General features: G+C 47.6%; 10 protein-coding genes across 10 annotated transcripts; 1 reads left to right on the forward strand and 9 right to left on the reverse strand.

Moving 5' to 3' along the window:
* Window positions 1–561: 561 nt before the first annotated feature.
* Window positions 562–2,148, reverse strand: POJ06DRAFT_198356 (ATP-NAD kinase-like domain-containing protein; the record flags this gene model as incomplete). The annotated part of the gene is made up of 4 exons (XM_056185104.1): window positions 562–1,109; window positions 1,164–1,785; window positions 1,836–1,875; window positions 1,937–2,148. 4 exons carry the CDS (start codon window positions 2,146–2,148, stop codon window positions 562–564), a joined length of 1,422 nt encoding a protein of 473 aa, XP_056043540.1.
* An 830-nt stretch (window positions 2,149–2,978) lies between these two features.
* POJ06DRAFT_123989 (putative reticulon-like protein RtnA short variant) lies at window positions 2,979–4,796 on the reverse strand. The gene is made up of 6 exons (XM_056184281.1): window positions 4,466–4,796; window positions 4,021–4,182; window positions 3,898–3,955; window positions 3,693–3,837; window positions 3,561–3,630; window positions 2,979–3,500 (listed from the first exon to the last, which is right to left on the reverse strand). Exons 1-6 carry the CDS (start codon window positions 4,518–4,520, stop codon window positions 3,223–3,225), a joined length of 768 nt encoding a protein of 255 aa, XP_056043541.1. The 5' UTR covers window positions 4,521–4,796; the 3' UTR covers window positions 2,979–3,222.
* A 583-nt stretch (window positions 4,797–5,379) lies between these two features.
* Window positions 5,380–7,224, reverse strand: POJ06DRAFT_282098 (fork head domain-containing protein; the record flags this gene model as incomplete). The annotated part of the gene is made up of 2 exons (XM_056189995.1): window positions 5,380–7,076; window positions 7,137–7,224. 2 exons carry the CDS (start codon window positions 7,222–7,224, stop codon window positions 5,380–5,382), a joined length of 1,785 nt encoding a protein of 594 aa, XP_056043542.1.
* Window positions 7,225–8,430: 1,206 nt separating this feature from the next.
* POJ06DRAFT_276383 (acid phosphatase-domain-containing protein) lies at window positions 8,431–9,391 on the reverse strand (the record flags this gene model as incomplete). Its single annotated transcript, XM_056189685.1, has 6 exons — window positions 9,124–9,391; window positions 9,007–9,074; window positions 8,843–8,946; window positions 8,760–8,780; window positions 8,699–8,710; window positions 8,431–8,639 (listed from the first exon to the last, which is right to left on the reverse strand). Exons 1-6 carry the CDS (start codon window positions 9,250–9,252, stop codon window positions 8,431–8,433), a joined length of 543 nt encoding a protein of 180 aa, XP_056043543.1. The 5' UTR covers window positions 9,253–9,391.
* Window positions 9,392–9,485: 94 nt separating this feature from the next.
* Window positions 9,486–10,928, reverse strand: POJ06DRAFT_268966 (putative transposase DNA-binding domain-containing protein; the record flags this gene model as incomplete). The annotated part of the gene is made up of 2 exons (XM_056189345.1): window positions 9,486–10,714; window positions 10,778–10,928. 2 exons carry the CDS (start codon window positions 10,926–10,928, stop codon window positions 9,486–9,488), a joined length of 1,380 nt encoding a protein of 459 aa, XP_056043544.1.
* A 1,717-nt stretch (window positions 10,929–12,645) lies between these two features.
* POJ06DRAFT_255389 (uncharacterized protein) lies at window positions 12,646–12,959 on the forward strand. The gene has a single exon (XM_056187889.1). It carries the CDS (start codon window positions 12,781–12,783, stop codon window positions 12,949–12,951), a length of 171 nt encoding a protein of 56 aa, XP_056043545.1. The 5' UTR covers window positions 12,646–12,780; the 3' UTR covers window positions 12,952–12,959.
* On the reverse strand, window positions 12,933–17,647 carry POJ06DRAFT_211442 (DNA topoisomerase). The gene is made up of 5 exons (XM_056185445.1): window positions 17,421–17,647; window positions 16,774–17,363; window positions 15,557–16,720; window positions 14,956–15,502; window positions 12,933–14,900 (listed from the first exon to the last, which is right to left on the reverse strand). Exons 1-5 carry the CDS (start codon window positions 17,490–17,492, stop codon window positions 13,179–13,181), a joined length of 4,095 nt encoding a protein of 1,364 aa, XP_056043546.1. The 5' UTR covers window positions 17,493–17,647; the 3' UTR covers window positions 12,933–13,178.
* A 461-nt stretch (window positions 17,648–18,108) lies between these two features.
* POJ06DRAFT_255392 (RNA polymerase II transcription elongation factor-domain-containing protein) lies at window positions 18,109–19,642 on the reverse strand. The gene is made up of 4 exons (XM_056187890.1): window positions 19,349–19,642; window positions 19,184–19,275; window positions 19,042–19,125; window positions 18,109–18,989 (listed from the first exon to the last, which is right to left on the reverse strand). Exons 1-4 carry the CDS (start codon window positions 19,443–19,445, stop codon window positions 18,300–18,302), a joined length of 963 nt encoding a protein of 320 aa, XP_056043547.1. The 5' UTR covers window positions 19,446–19,642; the 3' UTR covers window positions 18,109–18,299.
* Window positions 19,643–19,908: 266 nt separating this feature from the next.
* POJ06DRAFT_124289 (uncharacterized protein) lies at window positions 19,909–21,159 on the reverse strand. The gene has a single exon (XM_056184282.1). It carries the CDS (start codon window positions 20,937–20,939, stop codon window positions 20,049–20,051), a length of 891 nt encoding a protein of 296 aa, XP_056043548.1. The 5' UTR covers window positions 20,940–21,159; the 3' UTR covers window positions 19,909–20,048.
* A 429-nt stretch (window positions 21,160–21,588) lies between these two features.
* On the reverse strand, window positions 21,589–22,161 carry POJ06DRAFT_282102 (ribonuclease H-like domain-containing protein; the record flags this gene model as incomplete). The annotated part of the gene is made up of 1 exon (XM_056189996.1): window positions 21,589–22,161. One exon carries the CDS (start codon window positions 22,159–22,161, stop codon window positions 21,589–21,591), a length of 573 nt encoding a protein of 190 aa, XP_056043549.1.
* Between the last annotated feature and the right edge of the window lie 886 nt (window positions 22,162–23,047).

Consider the following 23,047-nt stretch of genomic DNA (forward strand, 5'->3'; position numbering starts at 1 on the left):
GCGACCCGAGGTATTTATGGGATTACTTTGCGGGTGTGCTTAATCAAGAGAAAATATGATAGAATATTCAATCCAACTAAAGAGGACGAAAGGAGTTGATTTATGCATGTAGAAGAAAGGGTCAGGCAAATGATGTGACGTGGACCATGCCGGAAAAAGGTTGACGTAAACCTACTAAATGACGCGAAGCAGTTATTCCCGAGTAGTATTTGTTTAACATGAATACCGACATATGATCGCTTGTATTCTATATGTCCATCAAACGTACGAAGGAGCAGCACATATACACACGCAAGCATTTGGCAAAATAAAAGCAAATCCAACATCCGCTTGTAACATATACTCCGTCATCGTTGTGCATAAACCATGAAACAATAGTAAACGTCGCCCGCTCAAATAAGAAAGCAACAGCGATAAGAAATACTCACAAATGCGCCCAAATCTCCACCATAAACCCGACTATATATGAAAATGCTGCTGAGTTTATCTTTGCCTAAGTAGACCGCAAATATTTATCAAATCCAAGCGATGCAAATAATTCACCCAGCATATGACCTGATTTTATTTTAGGGAACCGTTTAAATTCAAAAATGACTCCTTGTGCCATGGACTGGACGATCCCGTCGTGACCGCAGATTGTGGTGCACTGCCAAAACTACTTAATATAGTGCTCGACGAACTGGTACTGAAGAATGAACTGTCGTCGATGTCCCACTCTTCTTCGTCTTGGACGGGAGTGCTCGACCCGTCTTTATCCGTGTCGACAGGATCTTTGAATGGTTTCTGCTGCTCTCTAACGTTCCATTTTAGTGTTCTGCTGACGCTTTCAATATAATCCATAGGGCTTGTCGAAACCGTGGGAAAAGGATACTGGGACGCGGTGACAGTTACATAATCGCCTGACCGTAACTCTACCCGATGCCGCCCATCAAAAGATGCCCAGGCAGTATTTCTGGCATTCCGTGGCACCGTGACCTTCAAAAGCATTGAGTCCGGCAGGAGCATCGGGCGGAAGGAAAGAGTGTGTGGGCAAATTGGCGTAACTGAGATGGCGGGGATTTCCGGGTGAACAAGAGAACCACCAGCGGATAATGAATATGCCGTCGACCCTGTATAGAGTTAACTTCACATTAATGACGTCCAACATAGAATATGCCACGAACCTGTTGGAGTCGATAAAATCAGGCCGTCTGCTTGTACCATAGTCAAGAGATGGTTGTCCCCATATAGTTCCAACATGGAAATCCAGGGGCTTGGTCCACGATCTATAACTATCTCGTTTATGACTTCATGCACTTCCGTCTGATGGCCGTCCTTAAACACCGAACATGTGAACCTCATGCGTAGATTGACCTTAATGCCATCATCAAACAACTTATTTAGATGCGACTGATAGTCTTGGAACGGGAAATTGGTCAAAAATCCCAGAGACCCGAGACTGAATGCCAGCACGGGAGGGACTATTCTTTGAAAGAGCCAGGACGTATATAAAACGGTACCATCACCACCAAGCGTCAAGACAAGATCGAACAGGTCAGGCATCATATTCGTCAACTCGGGCGTCCAATACCTTAACAGGCTCTCGAATTTCTCATTCTCGTCCAACAACCCGTCGGCATTAAACCGTTTTGATAACCGTAATTTCGCATCGACATAAACATTGACTTCTCGCGTCAGCATGAGCCATTGTGCGAGTTGGCGGGTCAAAGTTATTAAACTGTTGTCTCTCGCTTTGGTCACAATAAGCACCGACCGCACATTGATATTGATTGTGGCTTGCCCGATCTAGTATATTATTAGGCCCACTCACGTCAGTTATCTAAGTAGAGGCATACCCTCTTCGCTAGCTCTCGAACACCTGTCGCTGTTTGTACTCTAAATTATGAGCAAATGTGTTAGCCACAAGGAACTGGACATGCAGGAACTCTCAACATACAAGCTCGAATGCGATATGTGATCAAAATTGTCCGACGAAATTTCCCTTAGTACCTTCGCGACATCGACCGCATCGTCGAATCGGCTGTGAACGAAGCACGGTTTTCGGAAATAGTCCTGCAGGCCGGATAAGCCGTCCCGTCTTGTGGTTCCACTGTTCGCCTCGGAGAAGGATCGAACAGGATTTCCCGGTGTCTGGACAGTCACGGGCATGCCGTTCTTCGGTGCAGAAAGTGCTGCAGACATGCCTTTGCTGTCTATTAGAACAATAGCGGTGCAAGTGTGAGGGGCGGAGTGGGTTAGCTCCGTGCCATATACATTTTGTACTCTCGTCTCGTTCGAGAAGCTTGCGGACCGGCCCGGGGTGGACCATTTTGCTCTACGGAGCCGCAGGGACGGCGTGGAATCTACCCGAAGTTCACTTAAGTTACCTTAGTTATGCCGTATTCTTCATCTACTATCACGTCTTGGTACATAAACGTCAGTTTCATGATCCTTCGATACGAGTTATCCCGTAGTGACTGATCCAAAAATAGTATATACAGTCCATTAATTGTCATAGTAATACTATCAATTTGTTGCTTCTTGATAACACTGTTCCTGTCAGTCCGGTCGAAATGATAGACGGTGCGGTGTCAACAGAAGCTTCGGCTGAGACGCTGTCAGCGGTTGCCCATATTCTAGCCTTCATTATTGATAACTTTGTTTCGGATGTCGGCGGATGCACTACAATATTGCCAAACAGTTGGAGTTCACAAGTTGCGTAGTGGGCCGTATCGTGTATCGCCCCTGAGTGCATCTTGGTTCGACGCGTCAGCGGCGGGCTATCGCTGATTATTTTATCTAATTAGCAGCCGGTTAACTTTAGGTTCGAAGTGGGCTGAACTCGATAAATATCTGAAATCTTCGATGCCAATCTGGGACGTTACAAAATTAAATTGTGCAGGCTGAATCGTTCAAATCGTTCTCACTGGAAAGAGTATAATGGACATCAAAACGATTTAAGTGCAGATTATAACAATTGCAAAATTGTACCGCGAAAAGTAAAACCATAGCAGAGTTGTAGCAAAATAGGCGCGGAACTACACATAACCTGACCGTGGAAAACATAATGATAGCGTATAATATAAAATAAGCTTGAGAAGCATTTGCAAGACCGCGAAAAGAAAGAAGATGCTGATCGCCTCATTGCGTCCGTCCACGAAATCACTCCCTTCTATTCACAACACATTCGTTGTACCGTCATCATCAAACCAAATTGCCACTCATATCTGTGTCGGCAGCAGCTTACTCTGCAGTAACAGGCCCGTTTGTAGGGGATGGCTCAGTAGCAGCAGGTCCGGGCGCCGGGACGGGAGGAAGATTCCGCTTGTATCCGACCTTATCGAGAGCTTGATGGACATATCCTTTAGCAACGCCAGCGGCTATGCCGAAGTGCTCATTGGCCTTCACCTTAAGTTCACCAGTCTTCTCATCAATGATCTTGTTAGCAGCAGCAACATGAGCATCGATCTCTTTCTGGAACTTGAGGTACACTGGAGGAGCTGAGAAAGCCACAATGACGCCTAAAGTTATTAGTCTTTCAACCCTAGCCAGATTAAATTAATTGGCAGCTATGGACATACCAAACACAGCTAAGGACCATAGCGAAACGTAGTGGACGAGGATGTAAGTGAAATATGAGACAACGAAGGCCTAAAAAACTCAGCTATTAACACCTTCACAGTCCATCTAAACTCGAGAAACGAACGGCTTACAAATACAGTCAATGGAAAGTTCTCAACGAAGACGATCTGCTGGAACTCAACAAGCAAAAAGTTGACGAGCACAGTGAACTCGCTGAAGATAGGATCGACAACATCCTTTGAAATGACGAAATAACTACCACTTCCACGGAACGAGCTTCACAGTGAAGTTAGTATTCTGTTTTCTGTTTCCGCATGGAATCCAACCGAGACACACCTTACAAACCCAGGACCTCCCTTGACTGTTCGGCCAGCAAACTCGACAGCAATAGCAGCTATCAATCACCCTCGTTAGAATCCATAGTCAAACCAATAGACCACCAAGTCACTGTATACGCACTTCCTAAGGCGAGATATGCAAAGTTGAAGAAAAGCTTGATGACGTTGACGTATTTGAAGAGGTAAAGCGTAGTCAATGCTCCAGCGAATGAACCGCCAGAGATATAAAGGTTCTTCCAGGTAAGAAGGTCATAAAAGCAAGCCTTGTATTTGGCAAATTGAGCTAGGTTCCAGTCAGTCGTATCCAAACTATGTAGAGTTCATTGTAAAGCCAACTGCTCGTAGCGACCAATGATAATCGAAACAGATCAGCAAATTCATGTGATCGATGCTTCGAAATAACCATTCGAAAACGCCACAGCAACACCTCGACAAGAAATCAATCTGCAAAAGGTATTAGATCTTATTGTCATCAATGAATTTCACGTTGGACTGAGAAACAGCGGTCGCATTGACAGCATAGTGCCTGAATAAGCATGCGACTGAACGAAAACACTTACACGTACGAGACACCGCTGGAGACGAAGGCGCAGAAGAAGAAGCAGGGACAGACTCGGACATATTGACTGATTCTATTCTTCGAATGCTGGGAGTATCAAAAATGATAAGAACACGAGTTTGCGTTGGGTGGGACGAGATCGACCGGCAGACGACCAGCTTCCACGATTTCCACGTATGACGACGATGCCTGCATCTGACCCGGGCGGCTGACGCATATAACACGGAATATTATGTCAGCGTGCCACACCCGAATTAGAGTGCTGCGTCAATAACGTCATTGATTTGGTCGAATTACAGCACAACTAAGGTGCTGTTCTTTGGGCGCATGAATACCTTGGTACACAGGATAATAGTTCTTCTCGCCTGCACCGCCATTATTGGCCCGTGGACGCCAGTTGGCCTTCCAGAAATACGCTTGCAATATTCCGCCACGTTGCATCCGGGCCATGCACGTACGAAACTCCTAACATTAAAAGTTATTGAAGCGGGGGAACCAACACATAGTGTGAGATTAAAGTCCTTCACATAAGGTGACAATATTCCGGTACACAATATACCCTATAATACAACTCGACAAGACTTACTCTGCCTCTTTACCAACCATGCCAACAACGTAAATATAACAGTGGCGGACAGTCGTAACACAGTCCATCCTGACTAGCTTTTACAAGTTACAATTCGAAGTTAGGTATGTAAAAAACCGATAAATGAACGACCGTAAAGTAGCAACGAACAAAGGCCACGAGATGCGAAAATAAATGGCGGACTAAATCAAGCAGGAGCTCGACAATGTCGTGGCTGTATATGTTCTGATCATGATTCAATGCTCTCGCCGGAAGTGCTACCTCTCCATTTACCTATTTGCTTAAACCCTCTATAATAAGAAACGAAACGAAGGTCAGCTATAAACACTCCTCCCCTAAAGTGGACTCAACATCACCTGCCTTGCCAAATCTACGCCTTGTAAATCTCCGAGACCTTCATCCGCGGTAGGCGCATTTGCAGTCGCCGCAGCAACAACGTCGAAGATAGTAGCGTTTCCATTCGCAACTCTCTGTGGTGAGGTTTGCCGTGGCTGCGTCTGCTCCTGATGACGACCATTGTACGGAGAGGGAGTCGGCTGGTTCTGCGCGGATGACGGCTCGTTTGCAGTGACAGGTGGACTTGAGAACTTTGTCGGCGAATACTCGGAAGGCTTTGCCGGCGTCGACGAAAGTTGCATGAACCTCCAGAATGGCGCGGGAGAGCTATTTGGCAAATACGACGAGGGTAGCTGTTGTTGGGCAGAAGTTGGGGGGGCAAGAGCGAGTGCATCGGATTGTCGATTTACTATTGGCGTTTTCGTCGTGTTGTTGCTGCGCAGACCCATTGAGATCGGACTGCCAGCTGCTGGAGCGGGAAGGATACTGCCTGGTGGGTCGTTAGCGTTAGATGCTCCGGTCGATCCCCTTATTGAGTTGGATTCATGACGATTGACTGTCGGGAGCTTCTCTGGTGAATATCCAAGTAAGCTATTCACATTCCTCCTGTTTGGCGAGGGTGTGATCGCTCCTGACGAATGAAAAGAAGTGTTCTCTCTTAGATTTGATGTCATCCCTGTATCATTATCCTCACCGTATTCCTCAGAGATAAAGCTCTTATACTTCCGACTATTTCTAGCCGCTGAATTGGAAGGCTGTGGTAGAGAGGTAGCGGAAGAATCGAATGAAGTAATATCATTACCTGGCGTTTGCTTGGGGGGCGTGCCATACGAGGTAGTCGTGGCTCCAATCTGGTGGCTGGCAGACTGTGCCGATTGGAACATAGCGGCCCCCCTGCGACGCGAAAGTTCCTTGTCTGCCAGTTTCCGAATGTACTCATCTCGATAGTCAGGATTTATCTGCCATTTCATGCCCTTTCCCGGTTCGTCAGTAGCACGTGGTACCTTCTGAAAGGCCTTGTTCAGCGAGAGATTGTGACGGATAGAATTTTGCCACCCTGATTTCGCGTGGCGATAAAAAGAATAATGATCCGATATCCAGGCGTATATTGAAGCGAGAGTAAGCTTTCCCTCAGGACTAGAGAGAATCGCCTGTGAGATCATCGTTGCATAGCTATATGGTGGCTTGATATCCTTTGCTTCGTCCAAGCTGAGATCGTTGTACGTGTTGTCGATTGTTTCGACTCCCCGTACTTGTGGTTTGGTAATAATAGCAACACCCTTTGGATATGCAACCGACGAGTTTTGAACGGGCATATTAGATGTAATCATTTCCTGACCTTCAAACTCGTCTAAATCATCGCCATCACCATGATCAAGTTCTGGTACTTGGTCCGGCAACACAAACATCATTTGGACGCCACCGATGTCGAGAATATTCCCACTATGCAGTTCAACAGTCTTCCCATCCTTGAGCAACCGGCCATCAATCTTGACACCGTTGCGACCAGTGACCGAGATAACCCAAGACCGGCTGTTGAGGTCATACCGAACAACAGCGTGTCGCCGACTGACAACCTTAGCAGGACCAAGATCTATATCGACCCGTTCCGCTGTATCCTCGTGGCCGGAGACTGGCTCTGAAAATCGGCCAATCGTCACCCGTAGCTCTCGAACATAATACGTCCATGTGGATCCTGAGCTCAGTATTAGACACTGTTTTCTCCAGGACAACAAAATATTATCAGACTACACACCCGCTAATTTGGCATAAGCCTGAACTTCGGTATTTGAATTCTTATCATTCGCGTAATCAACTGCAACCTGTACTCGATGCCGGGGCATAGAGAGCTTCTGTATAATGCTATTTAAACTATCTGGCGGTGCTATAGGTTCATCATCGGCATAGACCTGCCATTATATTAGATTTCATCAACTCAGCCCGGATTCCGTAAACAAACTCAAGTACCTTTCGTTTCTTATCTCTCTTGATCGGGGAATCTATCGGCGCACCGAGTGCGCCATCCTCATGACGGCCATGTCGCAGTCTCTTCAATGGTGACGACATACTCTAAACATAATGTACAGTTAGGAAAGCATTATTAAATGATGACCAAACAAGAAGTACGATGCGAATGTGGATCATGAACGCTCTGTTGACATATTGCGGTGGAAGCAACTAAGTCATGATTGTTTACCAATCGACAATCCTTTCTGCACATTCAAATCCCATCTGCTCGCATCCATCAAAGAAAATAAACCTTACAAGCTATGATCGATCCTTGTAAAGTTACAGTTGTTTCTGTCACGAACACTGACCGAGACGTTGCTGACAATAATGTCGTCAATATCCGCAATTTAACTGCCCGTTCCTGATGCTGCAAAATTTCAATGATATATGAAATGCGCGTGACGAAATGGAAATATATTCCGCAGATAGAACGATTTTGTGTGAAGCCGAACAACTGAAGTAACCTGATCAGGCCGGCCAAAAAAGCTAGGAGGCAAAATTATACGTGATTCCCTCTTGCCGAATGTGACACAGGACCAAAAAAGGAGACACTGCGTGTTGCGTGCGTACAGCCTTTTTTGGCGGTAAGTGCACTGAACCGAACTGAAAACAAACAAAGTGTCCAAATAAACAAACCAGCCCTCCTGATTTGGCACCTGATTTGCCGCTGAGGTTAGGGATTCTGACAACCGATACTGCGTGTTGCGTGTGTACAGCCTTTTTTGGCGGTAAGTGCACAGAACGGAACTGAAAAACGGTAAGTGCACAGAACCGAACTGAAAAAAGCAGCGAATCTGGATCTGCAATTTTACTTGTATTGCGTAGAAGGATACTAATTGCGGGCTTGAGTGTACTCGTACTAGAACTAATCGCGGGCATTTACATTCTCTTAACATTACAATAAGAAATGTTCCACTTAATATCTGTTCACAATCTTCTGATACCATGCTCTACCGGAAGTCTCCGCTATCTATACGAATTCTATATTTGTCGACTGCTTCAGCCTGCTGCTCATTCACAGCCTACGAACGGCGCCCTAATTACTGCGACCGATGTCCCTTATGATCTCTCCATGCTTCAATTGCTTGGTGATAAAGTTTCCACGTTACACCTTCGATGACAAACATAAACTTGACTCCCAGTCGATGCTCTACTTCCTTATTTCGAGTCTCATCGTCAAAAAGTAGCATGTCATGGTACTCAAACCCTGTTTGCTTCTGGATGAAGTTAAAATGAGTTATTTTCGAGCCTGTTGAAGATATTCATCAGCAAGAAATCGTCAGTCTTATTCTCTGAGATTTTGCATACCGGGGTAGATTTCTAATACGTCAAAATGATCTATTGCTCGTGTGCCATCGATATAACAGACTTAGCATTTTCTTTGCGACATCTGGCACTGTTAGCACTCCACTCTACAGTATACAGTATTCCTGTCAAGTTAGCAGAGCCTACCAGGAGCGCAAGTTCTACTTGCTGCCGCAACTTTGACTCCATTCTGCTTGAGATGCGCAATTATCTCCGGCACGTCCTTGTAGAAAGCCATTTTCGACCCGTACCTAAAACACCAGGTTTAGAACTTTTCAAACGTAGTCGAACAGTAACACCAGCACACCTACCTATCCACAATCGCGTTTTCATCTTTGCTGCGAGTCACACGCGGTGATATATGAGTATCACACCAGCACTAAAATTCGTCAAGATCGCAGACAACGACGTTACTTTGTTGAGCGTACCGCTGTTAGCAAGTTAGAGAAGTCGACAAGTCCAGACAGACAAATTACACATTCGAGATACTTACGCCAAAGTGTATAATCTAGGTCGAAGACCACAATTTTTGGGAGCGACTCCTCGGGCCTGCCCATTAGTTCTAAGCGATAGGCGATAGCATCGTAGAGGCTAAGATTAGGAGACTGGCGAAGGCATTTGGGTGAAGGGCCAACAAACAACCAGTCGCGGGATGCAGGGACTTAACGGGAAGGATGGATATACAGTGCAGGCTCATAATAACGAGCCGCAGGATCTGAGGTCGATGGTTCAGGGCTCACGGGAACAAAGCAACACAAGCGTCAACGCACGCATGTGCCTGAAGAGGATCTCAGTCCGTCACAGACTCCCCACTTGCAAGTTTGGTGCAGTACCTCACCAGAATGTTCCTCGCCCCGTTGATGTCTCGGTCACACACATACCCGCATTGAGCGCATCTGAACACTTTGCTACCGCCGACGTTGTTCAGACGGCCGCATGCTCCGCAGGTCTTGCTTGTGTGCGCCTCGCTGACCAGCACAACACGGCAGCAGGGGTACTCCCTTGCCTTGTTTAGAAGGCGCCGCTGGAACCGGAAGTGGGACCAAGTTGCCATGGCTCTCGCCGTCTTGGACCCAATCCTGCGACGCCCCCTGCCTGTCACCATCTGCTGCGTCTCGAACTTTGGCAATAAAACCAGATTGTACGAACTGCACAAGAATTTGGCAGTCCGGCAATGCAGGTCATCCACCAGGTTCCTTATCCGTCGCCGGATCATTGCAGCTGCCCTCTTCATCCGCCGTCTCTTCCTGTACTCTAGCCCCTTCACAGACCACCGGCTCTGCAGGGAGTCCATCCGGTGGCACAACCGGTAGATGTGGCCAATGTCGGCCTTCCCCAGTTCAAGTACCTCACCGTCCGGACTGTACCCCGTCATAAACGTCCGTACACCCGGATCCAAGGACACGACCCGAGGAATACCTGCATGGCCTTCTACCTCCTCTAGTGGCCCGGGCACGCACAGATAAAAGTGGCCTGTATGCCTCTCCATCACCAGCCTGCTGTCATAAAGCAGCTTCTCGGGAAGTTTTATTGCACTCTTCATGTGCCGAAGAAAGGCGAACTTCCCACTGCACCGCAGCCAGTGCTTGCTGTGGATGACGATGCTCTCCTGGAAGCACTTTTGTCGAGAGCGGTACGAGATCTGAAACGCTTTCTTATCGTTCTTGTACCTAGCTGCTCCCGACGCAAATGCCTTCAGGAGGTCATCCATCGCAGCATCCCGGATGTCGTAAGGAGTCTCCTCAAGCCAGGGTTTGTTCAACAACTCTATCGCCTCCTTGTTGATCGCCCTGGCTCTCAACGCCTTCTTCGATTTAGGGACCCCCTCATCCATTATGGCGCGCAGACATTCGTTGTATGTCCAACGCGCCGCCCCAATCCACTTCACCAGAATCTTCTTCTCCTCGGCCGTGGGGTACAATCTGTGCCTTTTGGCCTTCGCCGCGGGCTCCTTTTCCGTCTTGGCTTTGTTCGTAGGACTTCCCTTGCCCAAGTCGTCTGGTACGGAGGAGATGAGCTCTACGGAGGTGAAGGGCTACTTCACCTCCGTCGTAGACGACCACCGAAGACAACTGGCCCAACCGCGAGCAACTGGTTCCGACCCCCATTTCTCGGCGTGGCAGGAGGAAGAGGGCAACCACAGCCGCTGACTGATTTGTACTGAACCGCTGTTCCAGAATGGTAATGGGGGCTGTTGTCGTGGTGGCTTCTGTTGTCGTTTCTGTTGAGCCATTGTCGAAGATGCAAGTTGATGAACGGTATTTTGGGAGCGAGGAAAGATGAAGTGGGAACAACAGCAGCAGCAAAAACAAGTGGGGGATATATAATCAGACGAGAGGCACAGAAAACAGAAATAGCCGGCGGTCCGTGTTACGCGTAGTTCAGTTGAGATTGCCATTCCGTGTTCCGTGTTCCGTGTACCGTGCGAGCCTCCCATCGATTAGAAACGCAAAGTAGTACGCGGAGAGTGCGGCTCAAGTGGTGAGGCCAGCCAGGGGCATGACAGTGCACATGATGAAGCAGAGACGAAAGCCATATTATTGCGCGCAGCCAGCTATGAAGTGTTGCACGTGATGGATGAATGTGAACGCGTCTAAGCGAGATCAATTTTAAATGTGCGCCTGTGATGTACTCTCGAATTTGGCGATCGACTATTATGATACACGAGACACGCACCCACTGGAATCGCCGCTAAACAACCAAACAAACACTCATTCACTTGATTACACGCGCCTTGCATCGCCGCCTCAAACTACTTCACGAGTCGCCAGACCGCGGCCTACGCCGCCTCACACTCTGTCTCTTCGCCAGACACGGGCTATTGCTGACTTCCGCGTCTGTCGTCCATAATTATCTCCACCTGATTGACACTGTGCTCGGTTCCAAGACGAGCGTAGAGAAAATTCGCGCTTGGGTGCGTCCATTTCGCAAACTCGCAGCTAACATGATACACTGTAACACAATCGCGCTCGGACGGGTTTGGCCAGGCTCGTGTTCGCGCCGAGAACAACAAATCACTCATACAAATATTCGTATTCGAACCTGATGACGGCCTTACCAAGACTCGGTGAGCGCCCAGATCGGACGCTTTTGCTCGCGCTTGGACGCGTCCGTCGCGAACTCGCATCCGACACGCGCTGGTTTCTGTGCCTCTCTCTGGTTATTAATATCTCCACCTGTCCCCGCTGCTGCTGTTGCCGTTCCCTGTCATCGTCGTTGCAAATACACGGAGAATGGATCCGGCGAGAGCAAAGCCGATTCCAGCGACGCGTTCTACATGGCCGTAAGAGGGGAGTCGTGACTGACTGAGATCCTCTTTAAACGCATGTGAGTACTTTTTGCAATTCGTACAATCTGGTCACACGGCTAACATTCAAAGGAAGCAGACGATGACGGGCAAAGCAGGACTGGTTTCAAGAACGGTGATGACCAAGCTTGGTCCATTACCAGTTCCGGCGACGCGTTCTCTACAGGGGGTGAGAGGGCAGTCAGGAACCAGGATGAGTCCAAGACGGCAAGAACCAAGCCACTTGGTCCCACTAGCGGTTCCAGCGACGCCTTGTCGACAAGGAGTCAGGAGGGGAGTCTGTGACAGGCTGAGATCCTCGTCAAGCAAATGCGAGCACTACAGGGGGTCAGAGGGCGGTCTGGAATCGGGATGAATCCAAGTCGGCAAGAACCAAGCCACTTGGTCCACTACCGGTCCCAGCGACGCCTTGTCGACAGGCGTCAAGAGGGGAGCCTTTACAGGCTCATAAGGAACAGTGTTAGGTTTTACCTCCGGGACTCTTTGTTTTCCCACTGGGTTTTTGTTTTTCCCGGAGGATTTCCCTACGCCCTTGTCCAATTGGATGTTCCTTTCTATAGATTCTTGTTGGGAGATCTATATGCGAGCACAGCCACTCGCCTTTCGGGGAAGGAGGGCGGTCTCGACTGTGGGCACGGGGAGCCGTCAGGCTCGCAAGGAACAGTGTTAGGTTTTTACCTCCGGGAATATTTGTTTTCCCACTGGGTTTTTGTTTTGCCCGGAGGAATTTTCCCTACACCTTTGTCCAAATGGATGTTCCCTTTAGATAGATTTATGTATGCGAGCACGTTCCTTGGTCGGCCGAGTTAACTTAGCCGTACGGGCCGAGGCGTGCGCTGAGCCTTGTCTCCTTGCCAGCTGGTCTTGCCAGGTGGCATGCAGGATGGAACCACCCGATCTCGGCATTTTGTTCCTAATGTTCAAAATCCGGGGTTTGGTGGCCGTTTAATACAAGTGATACTGCTGCTCAGAACTCACTCCTCTCTCGTTCATCTACGCAAGAAAGATCACCTTAAATTGGCTAACATCTAGTATATAACAAATAGCAATGATACCTCAAAAGATTTATAATAGAAGCCCACATGTATATATCCAGCTTACAAAATATACATAGTATATACAGACAAAGCATAACCTTCAAGCGTTGCAATGCCGATCTATCTCTAGATTTCTAATCTATTTTAACAGCTTGCGCTGCTTCGACTTTTTGGTCTGAGCCGCTGGGGCAACAGCAGTTCTGTTAATTTCATCCGGCTTCAAGAATTGCTTCCATCCTTTCTCAAACTCGTCAAGATCGTGATTCCACAAATCCTTTGCGGATTTCTTCAACAATACATTGAGCTCCTCCTCTTTGGCGTCTCTTTCACGGAGAAGTTTTTCGTATCGTTCCCGAGTCAGTGACCAAATTGGCATACCGAGAAGATAATCGTAGGACGACAAGTCCATGGTGCTACTCTCGTCCGCATCACTCTCGGCATCAGGCAAAGACTCATCCTCTCCTAATGGACCGAACTTCTTCGCCTTCGAAATTGGTGGAAACTTCAACTTCTTGAGCTCCACAACAAGGTCTGCACGCTTTCGGTTAGAAACAACCAGCTGCTTGTCAATAATCAACTTAACAAAGCGAGCCTGGCTGTTCAATCTGTCAAGGTGATCCGTCAAGACGCTCCCTAGATGATCCTTGCGACGTTGATAGTAATCCAAACGCACATAGTAGAAATCTTTCAAGATATCTTCGACGCTCTCGTATTTTCGAATTCTGCCTGCGGCATCGAACGCGACAATGTTGTTCAAGCTAATTGTGCTGGTAAGCTTAAATCTATTAAGTAAACCCTCGCTTAAAGCGTTTCGCATTTCCTCATCGCTAAGCTGAACAACGAATTTAATATCCATGGCATGCTGCTCAGTCATATCCTTAATCCAAGGCTTATTCTTCTCAGTTCCCGTCATACCGGCCAATAAGAACTCTTTCACGGTAGCCGTCCATTGACGGATAGGAAGTTCGGTAATCTCCACAGTATTCGCGTCGACTTGTCGAATGGTACCAGAAACCTTGTATTTATCAGGTGCGATGCGTTCCATGGTGCCATGCCAATTCCGGTACCATGGATCCATAGGAATAAGTTCTTCATTTCTCATCATGCGGCGGATATTATTGACAATATCGACGGGATTGTAGTTTGGGATAGAAGTACTCCAGCCTGTACCAATACCATCCGCACCGTTAACGAGTAACATCGGAAGAACCGGAAGATACCATTCCGGCTCTATCTTCTTGTCGTCGTCAGTAAGATAGTTGAGGGTCGGCTCGTCGTCAGCGTGAAATATCTTTCTTGTAAGTGGAGTAAGCTCAGTGAAGATGTACCTAGGTGCCGAAGCGTCCTTGCCGCCGGTCGCACGAGTACCAAAGCAGCCATTAGGAAGCAATAAGTTCAAATTGTTACTCCCAACAAAATCTTGCGCCATACTGACTATAGTCTGAATCAGCGACTGTTCACCATGATGGTATGCCGATTGCTCTGAAACGTAGCCCGCAAGCTGAGCAACGCGAATTTCGGTTTTCAAATTTCGCTTAAAACAGCCAAACAGCACTTTTCGCTGCCCAGGCTTCAGTCCATCAAGAACTGAAGGAATAGAGCGAATATTATCCGCCATACTGAATAAAATAAGCTCTTTGTTGATGAAATCGGCGATAGGCACCTTCGGCAGTGTAGGGTCTAAATGGGTTCCAGGCTTGAACAATCGCAGCCATTCTTTGCGCTCGTCTGCTTTCTTCTTCGAGAAAGCGAGATCTATGAGGTCACGGTCACCGTCCTGGATAGCATGGAACTCTTTCAAATGACGATCAAGCTGGTGGAAGTATTCGCGACCTTCAGCTGACGACGACGTACCAAGACCCTAAAGAATCAACATTACAACGATTCACAGTTACAACAGTTGACCTAGAGCCTACCTTGTAATATTTGTGCTTCCAAATGCAGCTTCTGCCTTCAGTCTCCTTCCAAAATTCGTACTCTGGCATAGTATAGAATGGAATTACTGTTTTTTGGTTTCCCTTCGTGACCGTAACCTTAACGATAGGCGTAATGAACTCGATCAAGAATCCAGGAATATCGAGCAACCCAGGGAACGTTGACTCTAAGAAATTTATTAGTAAACCTTTGATGTGACTGCCGTCGTGATCCTGATCAGTGAAGATCATCAAATGTCCATAACGAAGATCCTTCGTAGATGTATAATGCTTTTTGTGCTGGAGCCCCATAATCTGCTTGATAGCTTGAATTTCCGCGTTCTTTATGATCTGATCGTGAGAAGCTTCACGAACATTGAGTAGCTTTCCTCGTAATGGGTACACGCCATAATAATCCCGTCCAACAACACTAAGTCCAGCGACTGCAAGTGCCTTGGCAGAGTCACCCTCTGTCAAAATCAAAGTACACTTGTGTCCGTCTTTAGTACCTGCTTTGTTGGCATCATCGAGCTTGACAAGTCCAGTAATCCTACAACCATTAGCCCTACGGGTGGATCTGGGATATACAACACTCGAAACGTACCTGTTACGTCTGGAACCATCTGTTTTCTTAAGCTCCTTATCCGCATTCTGAGTAGCGATATCCATGATGTTATCGATGATGCTAGTTCTCTGAATCTTCTTGAAAAACTCCTCCGAAAGTACGCACTTCGATCCGAACGCTAAAGGACGAGTAGTCAACTGTTCCTTCGTTTGCGATGTGAATGCGGGATTCTCGATCTGACAATTGACAAACAAAAAGATATTATTACGGATTTGCTGTGGCTTCACATTACCGCTCTTGTTCTTCTTCTTAATATTCTCCGCCAGCTTATTGACAATCTGATCGCAAACATAGTTAACGTGAGTGCCACCAGAAGTTGTTGCAATCGAGTTGACGAAGGACACCTGATTGAACGTGCCATCGGAAACGGCGAATCCGATCTCCCACCTGTCATTTACAATCTCTTGGATGATAACAGGTTTTGGTCCGGCAGGTGTAACGGCCCTATCCGGGCTGTCATCATCATCGCCACCAGACTCGTTCTTCTTGACAGCGGACTCCTCTTTAGCTGTTACATTGCCAGAAAGAGCATTGACATACATCTCAATATACTGTTTGAAGTTCCTAATCTTCAGTCTGTCATTGTTGAGATAGACCTTGACGTTTTTGACCGAGCCGGCCAAATCATACACACGACGCATCATAATTCCAATCAAGTCATCATCAAGCTTGGTCATGCCGAAAAGTTTGAGATCAGGTTTGAAGGAAATCTTCGTGTACTCATCACCCTTGGAGTTCTCAGTAATCTTGGGTTTGCCAACTTTGCCCATATTGTTGGTCCAGACTTGTTTGTATTTCTTCTTTGTAGTTTTATCTGCGGTCTCCACAATAAATTCTGTGGAGAAAATATTGCAAAGCTTCGCACCGTAACCGTTTCGACCGCCAGTAACCTTTCGCTCGTCGTCATCGTAGTTACTGGACGTTAAGAGGTTACCAAAAATGAGCTCTGGAATATACATTTTTTCCTTCTCGTGCATCTCAATGGGAATACCGCGGCCATTATTGTAAATGACGACTTGAGTGGACTCCCTGTCGATTGACACCTTGAGCGTATCCATATTTGGGTCACGGACCTTGTTGTCGGCCGCATTAACCAAGATTTCATCAAAAATCTTGTAAAGACCGGGAACAAATCGAACACACCTATATTGCAGTTAGGTCGTGTTTTGCAAAAGGGACTGATCTGATAATCATACTTATATGCCATGGCACTGCTGTCCTTGTCGAATGTCCACATCAACCTTTCGTTGTATTCAACAGAGCCAATGTAAGTATCAGGACGTTTCAAGATATGCTCCAGCTGCGTGAGTTTCTGGTACGTCTCCGAGTTTGACTTGGACTTAGAATTCTCAGTCCTGGACTCAGGCTTCGCTATTGCAGGAGAGGATGGCAAGGAGTCAAAGTCGACATTCATCTTGTTCGAGGCTGCAGGTGATGAAAATGACAAATTCATCTCATTCTCCCTTGGCTCCAAAGGTCTCACCGTTGCCCGAGGTTTTGCCGCGGTCTTTGTAGTCTTCGCGTTAGATTGCGCCTTAGGAATGCTATCTTTGATCGCAACCGCTGTTTTTGTAGTACTCGTAGTCGTCTTCTTAGCAGCTGGAGCCTTTTTCTCCGCAGGCACCTTCTTCGTGATGGACGAAAGCTTGGTCTTCTTGGGTGGCGTCATCTGGAAGTCGTCATCATCGTCAGGCTCGTCGAAGTCGAAAACATCAGACGAGTCCTCAATCGTACGCTTCTTTGAAGCGGTAGCAGCAGCTCTACGCGGTAAAGCGGTCTTTCTAATCTTAACAGACGTGTTAGTATCGTTTATCTACAGATCAGTCCCTCAAATAGCACGTACCGAAGCAGGCGAATAATCGCCATCGTTCCAGTCGTCCTCATCCGAAGAGAGCGATATCACGTCGCGCGCCATTTTTTCACTCTGCTCAGGTGTGGATACACTGGCGGTGGTATGAATGAAGCAGTGAAAGAGTGATTGCGGGTGATGATAGACGGTCAGAGGAGGCAGCGAGGATGTGATGGGACAAGCGCGTTTGTTGTGTTTACCGAGAAGGTTGGTAAACAACTTCACTGAACGTCCAAATCGCACTCGCGGTTGTGCCATAAACGCACAACTGAGAGATGGAGAATTGAGGACGAGATTAAATTTCGGCGCTGTAACTGATAATTTGCGTCATAATTCGTAGACAATTTTAACAGTCAATCAAAAAGATAGAGAAAATAAGGACTTGTTTTGCTGATTTGTTCGTGCCAGCTTTGTGATCAATGATTAACCGAAGTCGAGAAAAATTTGTGGGGATGCAAGGATTTAGCTAGCTTGGGGGTTACAAGTCTAGTGACTGGCGTAAGTTTGCGGAAACGAAGGCAACATAACAGTTCGTACTTTTACTTCCAGTGAGCTACTAATATATGTCATTTAAACTATTCTGCCAAGCTGCATTGTCATAATTTTTTTTTGCTTACCAAATAACCGCTGGACTTGTAGAGATGATCCGATGATACGGTTCTACGAGCAAATTGTCTGAAGAGTCGACTCATTGCAGTAATACCTCTGCTTTGATGTATTACAGTAATGCTAAGCATTCATATTTTATATACTTTGAACTCTATAGACGCCTAACCAAAGCAGCTGATCCGTATTCCGACTTCCAAAATGCCAATGCAAGCAAAGAAACAAAAGCCTCAGCAAATACTTTGAAAACCATTACAATATGTAGTCTTATTCTTCCTCGCTACTAGACGAGATGTCATCTTCCACACGGCCACCTCCCGTATATCCCCGCAAGCTGATGGGCGCTCTGGCCGTGACTGACCTTAACGAAACTTGAGCGTGCCGTGGAGGAGGTGGCACATCCTCCGCGTCCTCGTCAGATGATTCTACTTCTCTATTTTGCGGAGGTACATTGGTCATATTGATATCGCCATCATCGTCTTCGTCTGACGAAGTGCCGTCGACATTTTGGACAGGCGCTCGAGTAGGTACTCGTGTAGGAACGTTACCGGGCAGGTTGTTATCGTCAGCGTCCGACTCGTCTTCGTCACTCACTGGCGTTGGCTGTCGTCTAGCAATCCTCGGAGACGGTGGGACGTCTGCCCCCGTCTTCGCATTCGCATTCGCATTCGCTGTTGGTTCTGACTCTGGTCCTCCATCAAATCGTGACTCAGGCTCAGGCTGACTGTTATATTCGACGTCTGGCTCGTCTTCTAATGACGGTAACTCAATAACTCTTTCATCTTTGGGGACCTTCAACGTCGTAGGTTTGGCTGGTGAGTTAGCTGAAGAGGATATAGAAGACGACGACTGCGACTGGTGATAACCGTTCGTGGGTGCCTCCGTATTCCATTGCCTAGGGGCGGACCGTTGTGGCTTCAATCGTATTATGCCGGACACATGATGCAGAACAAATGACTTGATAACATTATTAGGATTCTCAGTAGTATCTTAATAGCAAACTACCAACCTCGGTCTCCTTGTCATACACCAGCAGGCAGTCGATGTCTTTCGTCTCGGAGTGCTGCCCGTTGAAGAAAAAAGACTCTCCGTTCTGTTATTTGCATTAATATAACGCTGACTTGACCGAATTTCGGAAAGGAACGCCATACTTGAATTCCTGGTGACTCTAATGTAAACTCCAATCCAGATCGGGTTAATGTCGAAGGTCGAGAGTCGTCTATAGAATCTGGCTTGAAGTTGTCTAGAATTTGAACAATTAGGACTTCCAAACGGGCCAAAGCTTATTCCCAACCATCTTAAATAACGACACTCACATTTCAATTCAAATGCCTGCGCTGAATTGCTTTGGTGCTTACCGAATCCGATGCCGGTCCTGACTGGATACTCTCCCTGGTCCGAAGGACTGATCATGACTAAATTCCCAACAGGATGACTATACCTGTGGAAAAACTAGAGTCGTCATATATCGAGAGCTATGAGGAGGGACCCTCGTAAAATTATAATCTGTGACAAGCTTGGTGGGGAAGATATATGCGTTAAAGACCAAGGTTATTATGGGTGCACTCAGAGTGACATCAGGGACGGTGTTCGCAGTACTTCCTCTACTTCCCCCACTTCGCACACCCAACCAACGTCCCTGTAAGTACGGAACATTCTCTGCCTACTGCGTTCTTAAGATACGTTGCACTGCTTGGTTTACTGCTTGCATGCAGAATTACGACAAGCAGAAATGAAGCATTTACAATGTAGTGAGATGTACCTGACGATCTATTTAACATTGAAACGAAATTACAGCCGTTGACTCTATGATCCGAAAGTAAAGAGGTACAAATACAAGTGAAAAAATTATTGAAATAATAACGTAAATATACAACCTTAATTAGAATAGGTGTTGGTTGACTGAATACTCTCCAGTCACAAACATCAAAATCGGCTCTATAGGCAGCGCAAACAAGTAATGACCCAGAACCCATTAACAAACCCAGTCCGATAACGCAAATACAAACACACTATTTACAATGACCGTAGCTGAACCAACGCCTGAATTGCATCCGCCTCTCGTTCCTGTCTACTCATATCCATATGCGCACCGAAACCTTTAGAAGTCTGATTAAGCGGCATCTTAATAGGCTTCATGGAAGCCACAGCTGGCACCGACTGCCCATACATGCTCAGTTTGGTGTCTGCAGTTCCGGTCGACGAAACCGAGGCCCGGGAAGTCGCAGAGAAGCAGGAGTCCGACGAAGACGAGGATGCGCTATGCTTGCCCATGAGGTTGAACGCGTTCCCACGTCGAAGCGACTCAACACCAGCTGACTGCCAGTCCTCTTCGTCGGTGTCGCTTTTGTAGTCAAGATCCATCTCGTCGACGTCCATGTCGTCCATATCACCGTCGTCTTCGTTCATCACCAGCTCGTGGTCATCGAAAGAGGACGAGAACATGAGCTCACCGTCGTACGGACTAAGAATCGTCGTCGTGACGACGCTACTGCCGCGTCTACGCCTGTCGCGAAGCACACGGACGCCGCTGGTGGGTGGCGAGAACGGGAACATGTTGGGCGACACAGGCACACTCGCGTTCGAGGACGAGGGGAAGGAGCTCGAAGGTATAGGCCCACGGAACGAACCGGACACGGTTGTGTGGGTGCGACCGCCGGCCGAGGTGATGGGCGACGAGACGGGCCGCGTTCTCGGAGAGATGCTGTCGGACCGCCGTCTGATGGAAGCGTACACGGCTGTCATCGCACTACTGCTGCCGTATGTGTTGCTGTCGCTGCCCTCGCTTTGTATGGCGGTGTTCTCAGGCGAGTAGGAGGGGGCAGCGGACGGGACGCGGATTAAGGATTTGTCGGCGGGCTCTCTGGACAGCGCGGACAGCGCCGCGGAGAGTGCAGACTGGGCCATTGTCGCAGAGACGCGTAGAGTGTTGGCAGGAGCCGGAAGCCCTGTGATGGGATATGTTGATGCCCTGGCTTTCGAAAGCTGGGAAGGCTGCCGTCACGTCCTTGACGCGATGGGGAAGTAGCGCACGGCCGTTGTCTCCCGCCGAACTGAGCGCCGCGGCCGAGGCTGGGAAAGGCAACGTGCCGCACCGGGCAAGCTCTAACAGACTTGCCAACCCCTAACCCCACGAAACCGTGGAACTCGAACCGCCGTTTGTTCATTGTCGAACCGGACTAGAGCTCGGAACTGCTCCAATCTGCGAGTCCGATGGCGCCCCCATGTTCATTGACTTTTAAAATCGACTCACCTGCCCGCGCTCATTAAACTTATTGGCGCAATCATATGTCTTCTCTTACCACATGCAGACCTTGTAGTTGTGCTTAAATGTAGTCCGCTCTGTAGATGCCCGCTCAACTTTGGTGTGCTTACTGCGTGCAAGGTTCGCTAATATCATTTGCGGGTTGTTCTATTGCATTCGTGATCCATCGCTGGAAATCGTGCCTCGAGCTTGGTTCTAAAAATACATATTGTATTATTATTGCGCGACAAATAGAATAATGCGTCCCTAAACTCCAACAGTTGCAATATTGACACAACGTGACCTGTGGATTTATTCCTTACTCTCGAATTTGCCGTACATCGCCATCAAAACCTGGACAGTATAATATGCATCATTTCCGGCATTATGCAGATTCCATGACGTGATATCGCACTCGATCAACAGGTTCCCGAGCGTTGATGGTGCGTCTTCGCCGTGAGAGATCTTCCACAATGTCAACGTATCGGCAGTCGGCAATTCCTCGGGTAGTTCCACTCCAACCTGTCTCAAATAACGGACATCATTTGCAGCATCGTGACCAACAAACACTGCCTTATCCCCATACCTCTCAAAAATCGTCTTCACCTCGTTTGCGCACTCTTTTAGAGTCAATATCTCAGACTCACCAAACTCGAATTTCTCTGACGCGTCATCGACAAACCTGCCATTTTTCAAATGCATATATTCCTTTACCCGAAAATGACGCCCAGAGGGTTTCGTATTCTTTGTGTTCCCTTTACTCAAATCCAATATAGCGACACCAACCTCTGTGACGCAGTTGTGGTTGAGCTCATACACTTCGACGTCCACAGCAATGAATACCATCACCTGGTCGTCGATGTACTGCTTAACCATACGTTCCATCTCGAGAGACCGTTTTCGTGCCTGCTCCCTCTTTTCGGCCTTCTTCGCCGCCTCGATTTCTTTCTTTCTCGCCCGCTGTTCCTGCGTCCACAGCGCTCTCGGGGAAGAGTCGTACTTAAGTCCTTCCTTGCCAATCTTCTCAAGAAAATCCGCCACATCCATAGTCTTGACGATATGTTTCAATCCCCGTATCATTTGGGGATCAACCTTGTTCGTGTCCTCGATTCCGTCAATCTTGACGCCACCCCGCCGATCAATCTCACTCAGGAAATATTCTACCTGATTGTTCGCCACAAAAAGTTCTGCTTTGGCCGCACTTCCCACACGGCCCGCAAATACATCCCATCCAAACGCAAAGAACATCTTGTGCTTGAAGTACTTGAGTAGCGGTTCCCGCACATCAGCCGGTACCACACGGGCGTGCCGTTGGATTGTGCCTAATCGGACAAAATACACCTCATTGGCGGTCGTGTCTACTAAGCCTTGATGTTTCTCCATGATAAATGACCAGGATTTCTTCCGTATTCGGAAGTTGCTCCCCGGCGAATAGGATTTCGGCGCTCGGAGCAATCTTGTCCCAGTTGTGTCCTGATGTGAGCTTGCGACCACTGATGGTAAATTATGCGAGATTAATGGTCTATGTGACCAAATAATGGAGCTGCCTATGAGAAAATTAACACAATGACTATGCAGACGGTTCGTAATCGTGATACAAGTGGCGGTACTACCAGCCATGTGTCATTGCCGCGAAGAATATGGGGCGCGGTATTTCTCCCCGCCATTCCCGTCAAGGAACCACACCAAACCTTAATTCGGCGGTTGCCTGTAATTTAGATGTAGCATCAAAGTTAATCAACTACGATCTTACTAGGCCATGTAAAACCTA

The sequence above is a fragment of the Lipomyces tetrasporus genome (genome assembly GCF_029532465.1).
Source record: "Lipomyces tetrasporus strain NRRL Y-64009 chromosome Unknown POJ06scaffold_6, whole genome shotgun sequence".
Taxonomy (NCBI): Eukaryota; Fungi; Ascomycota; class Lipomycetes; order Lipomycetales; family Lipomycetaceae; genus Lipomyces; species Lipomyces tetrasporus.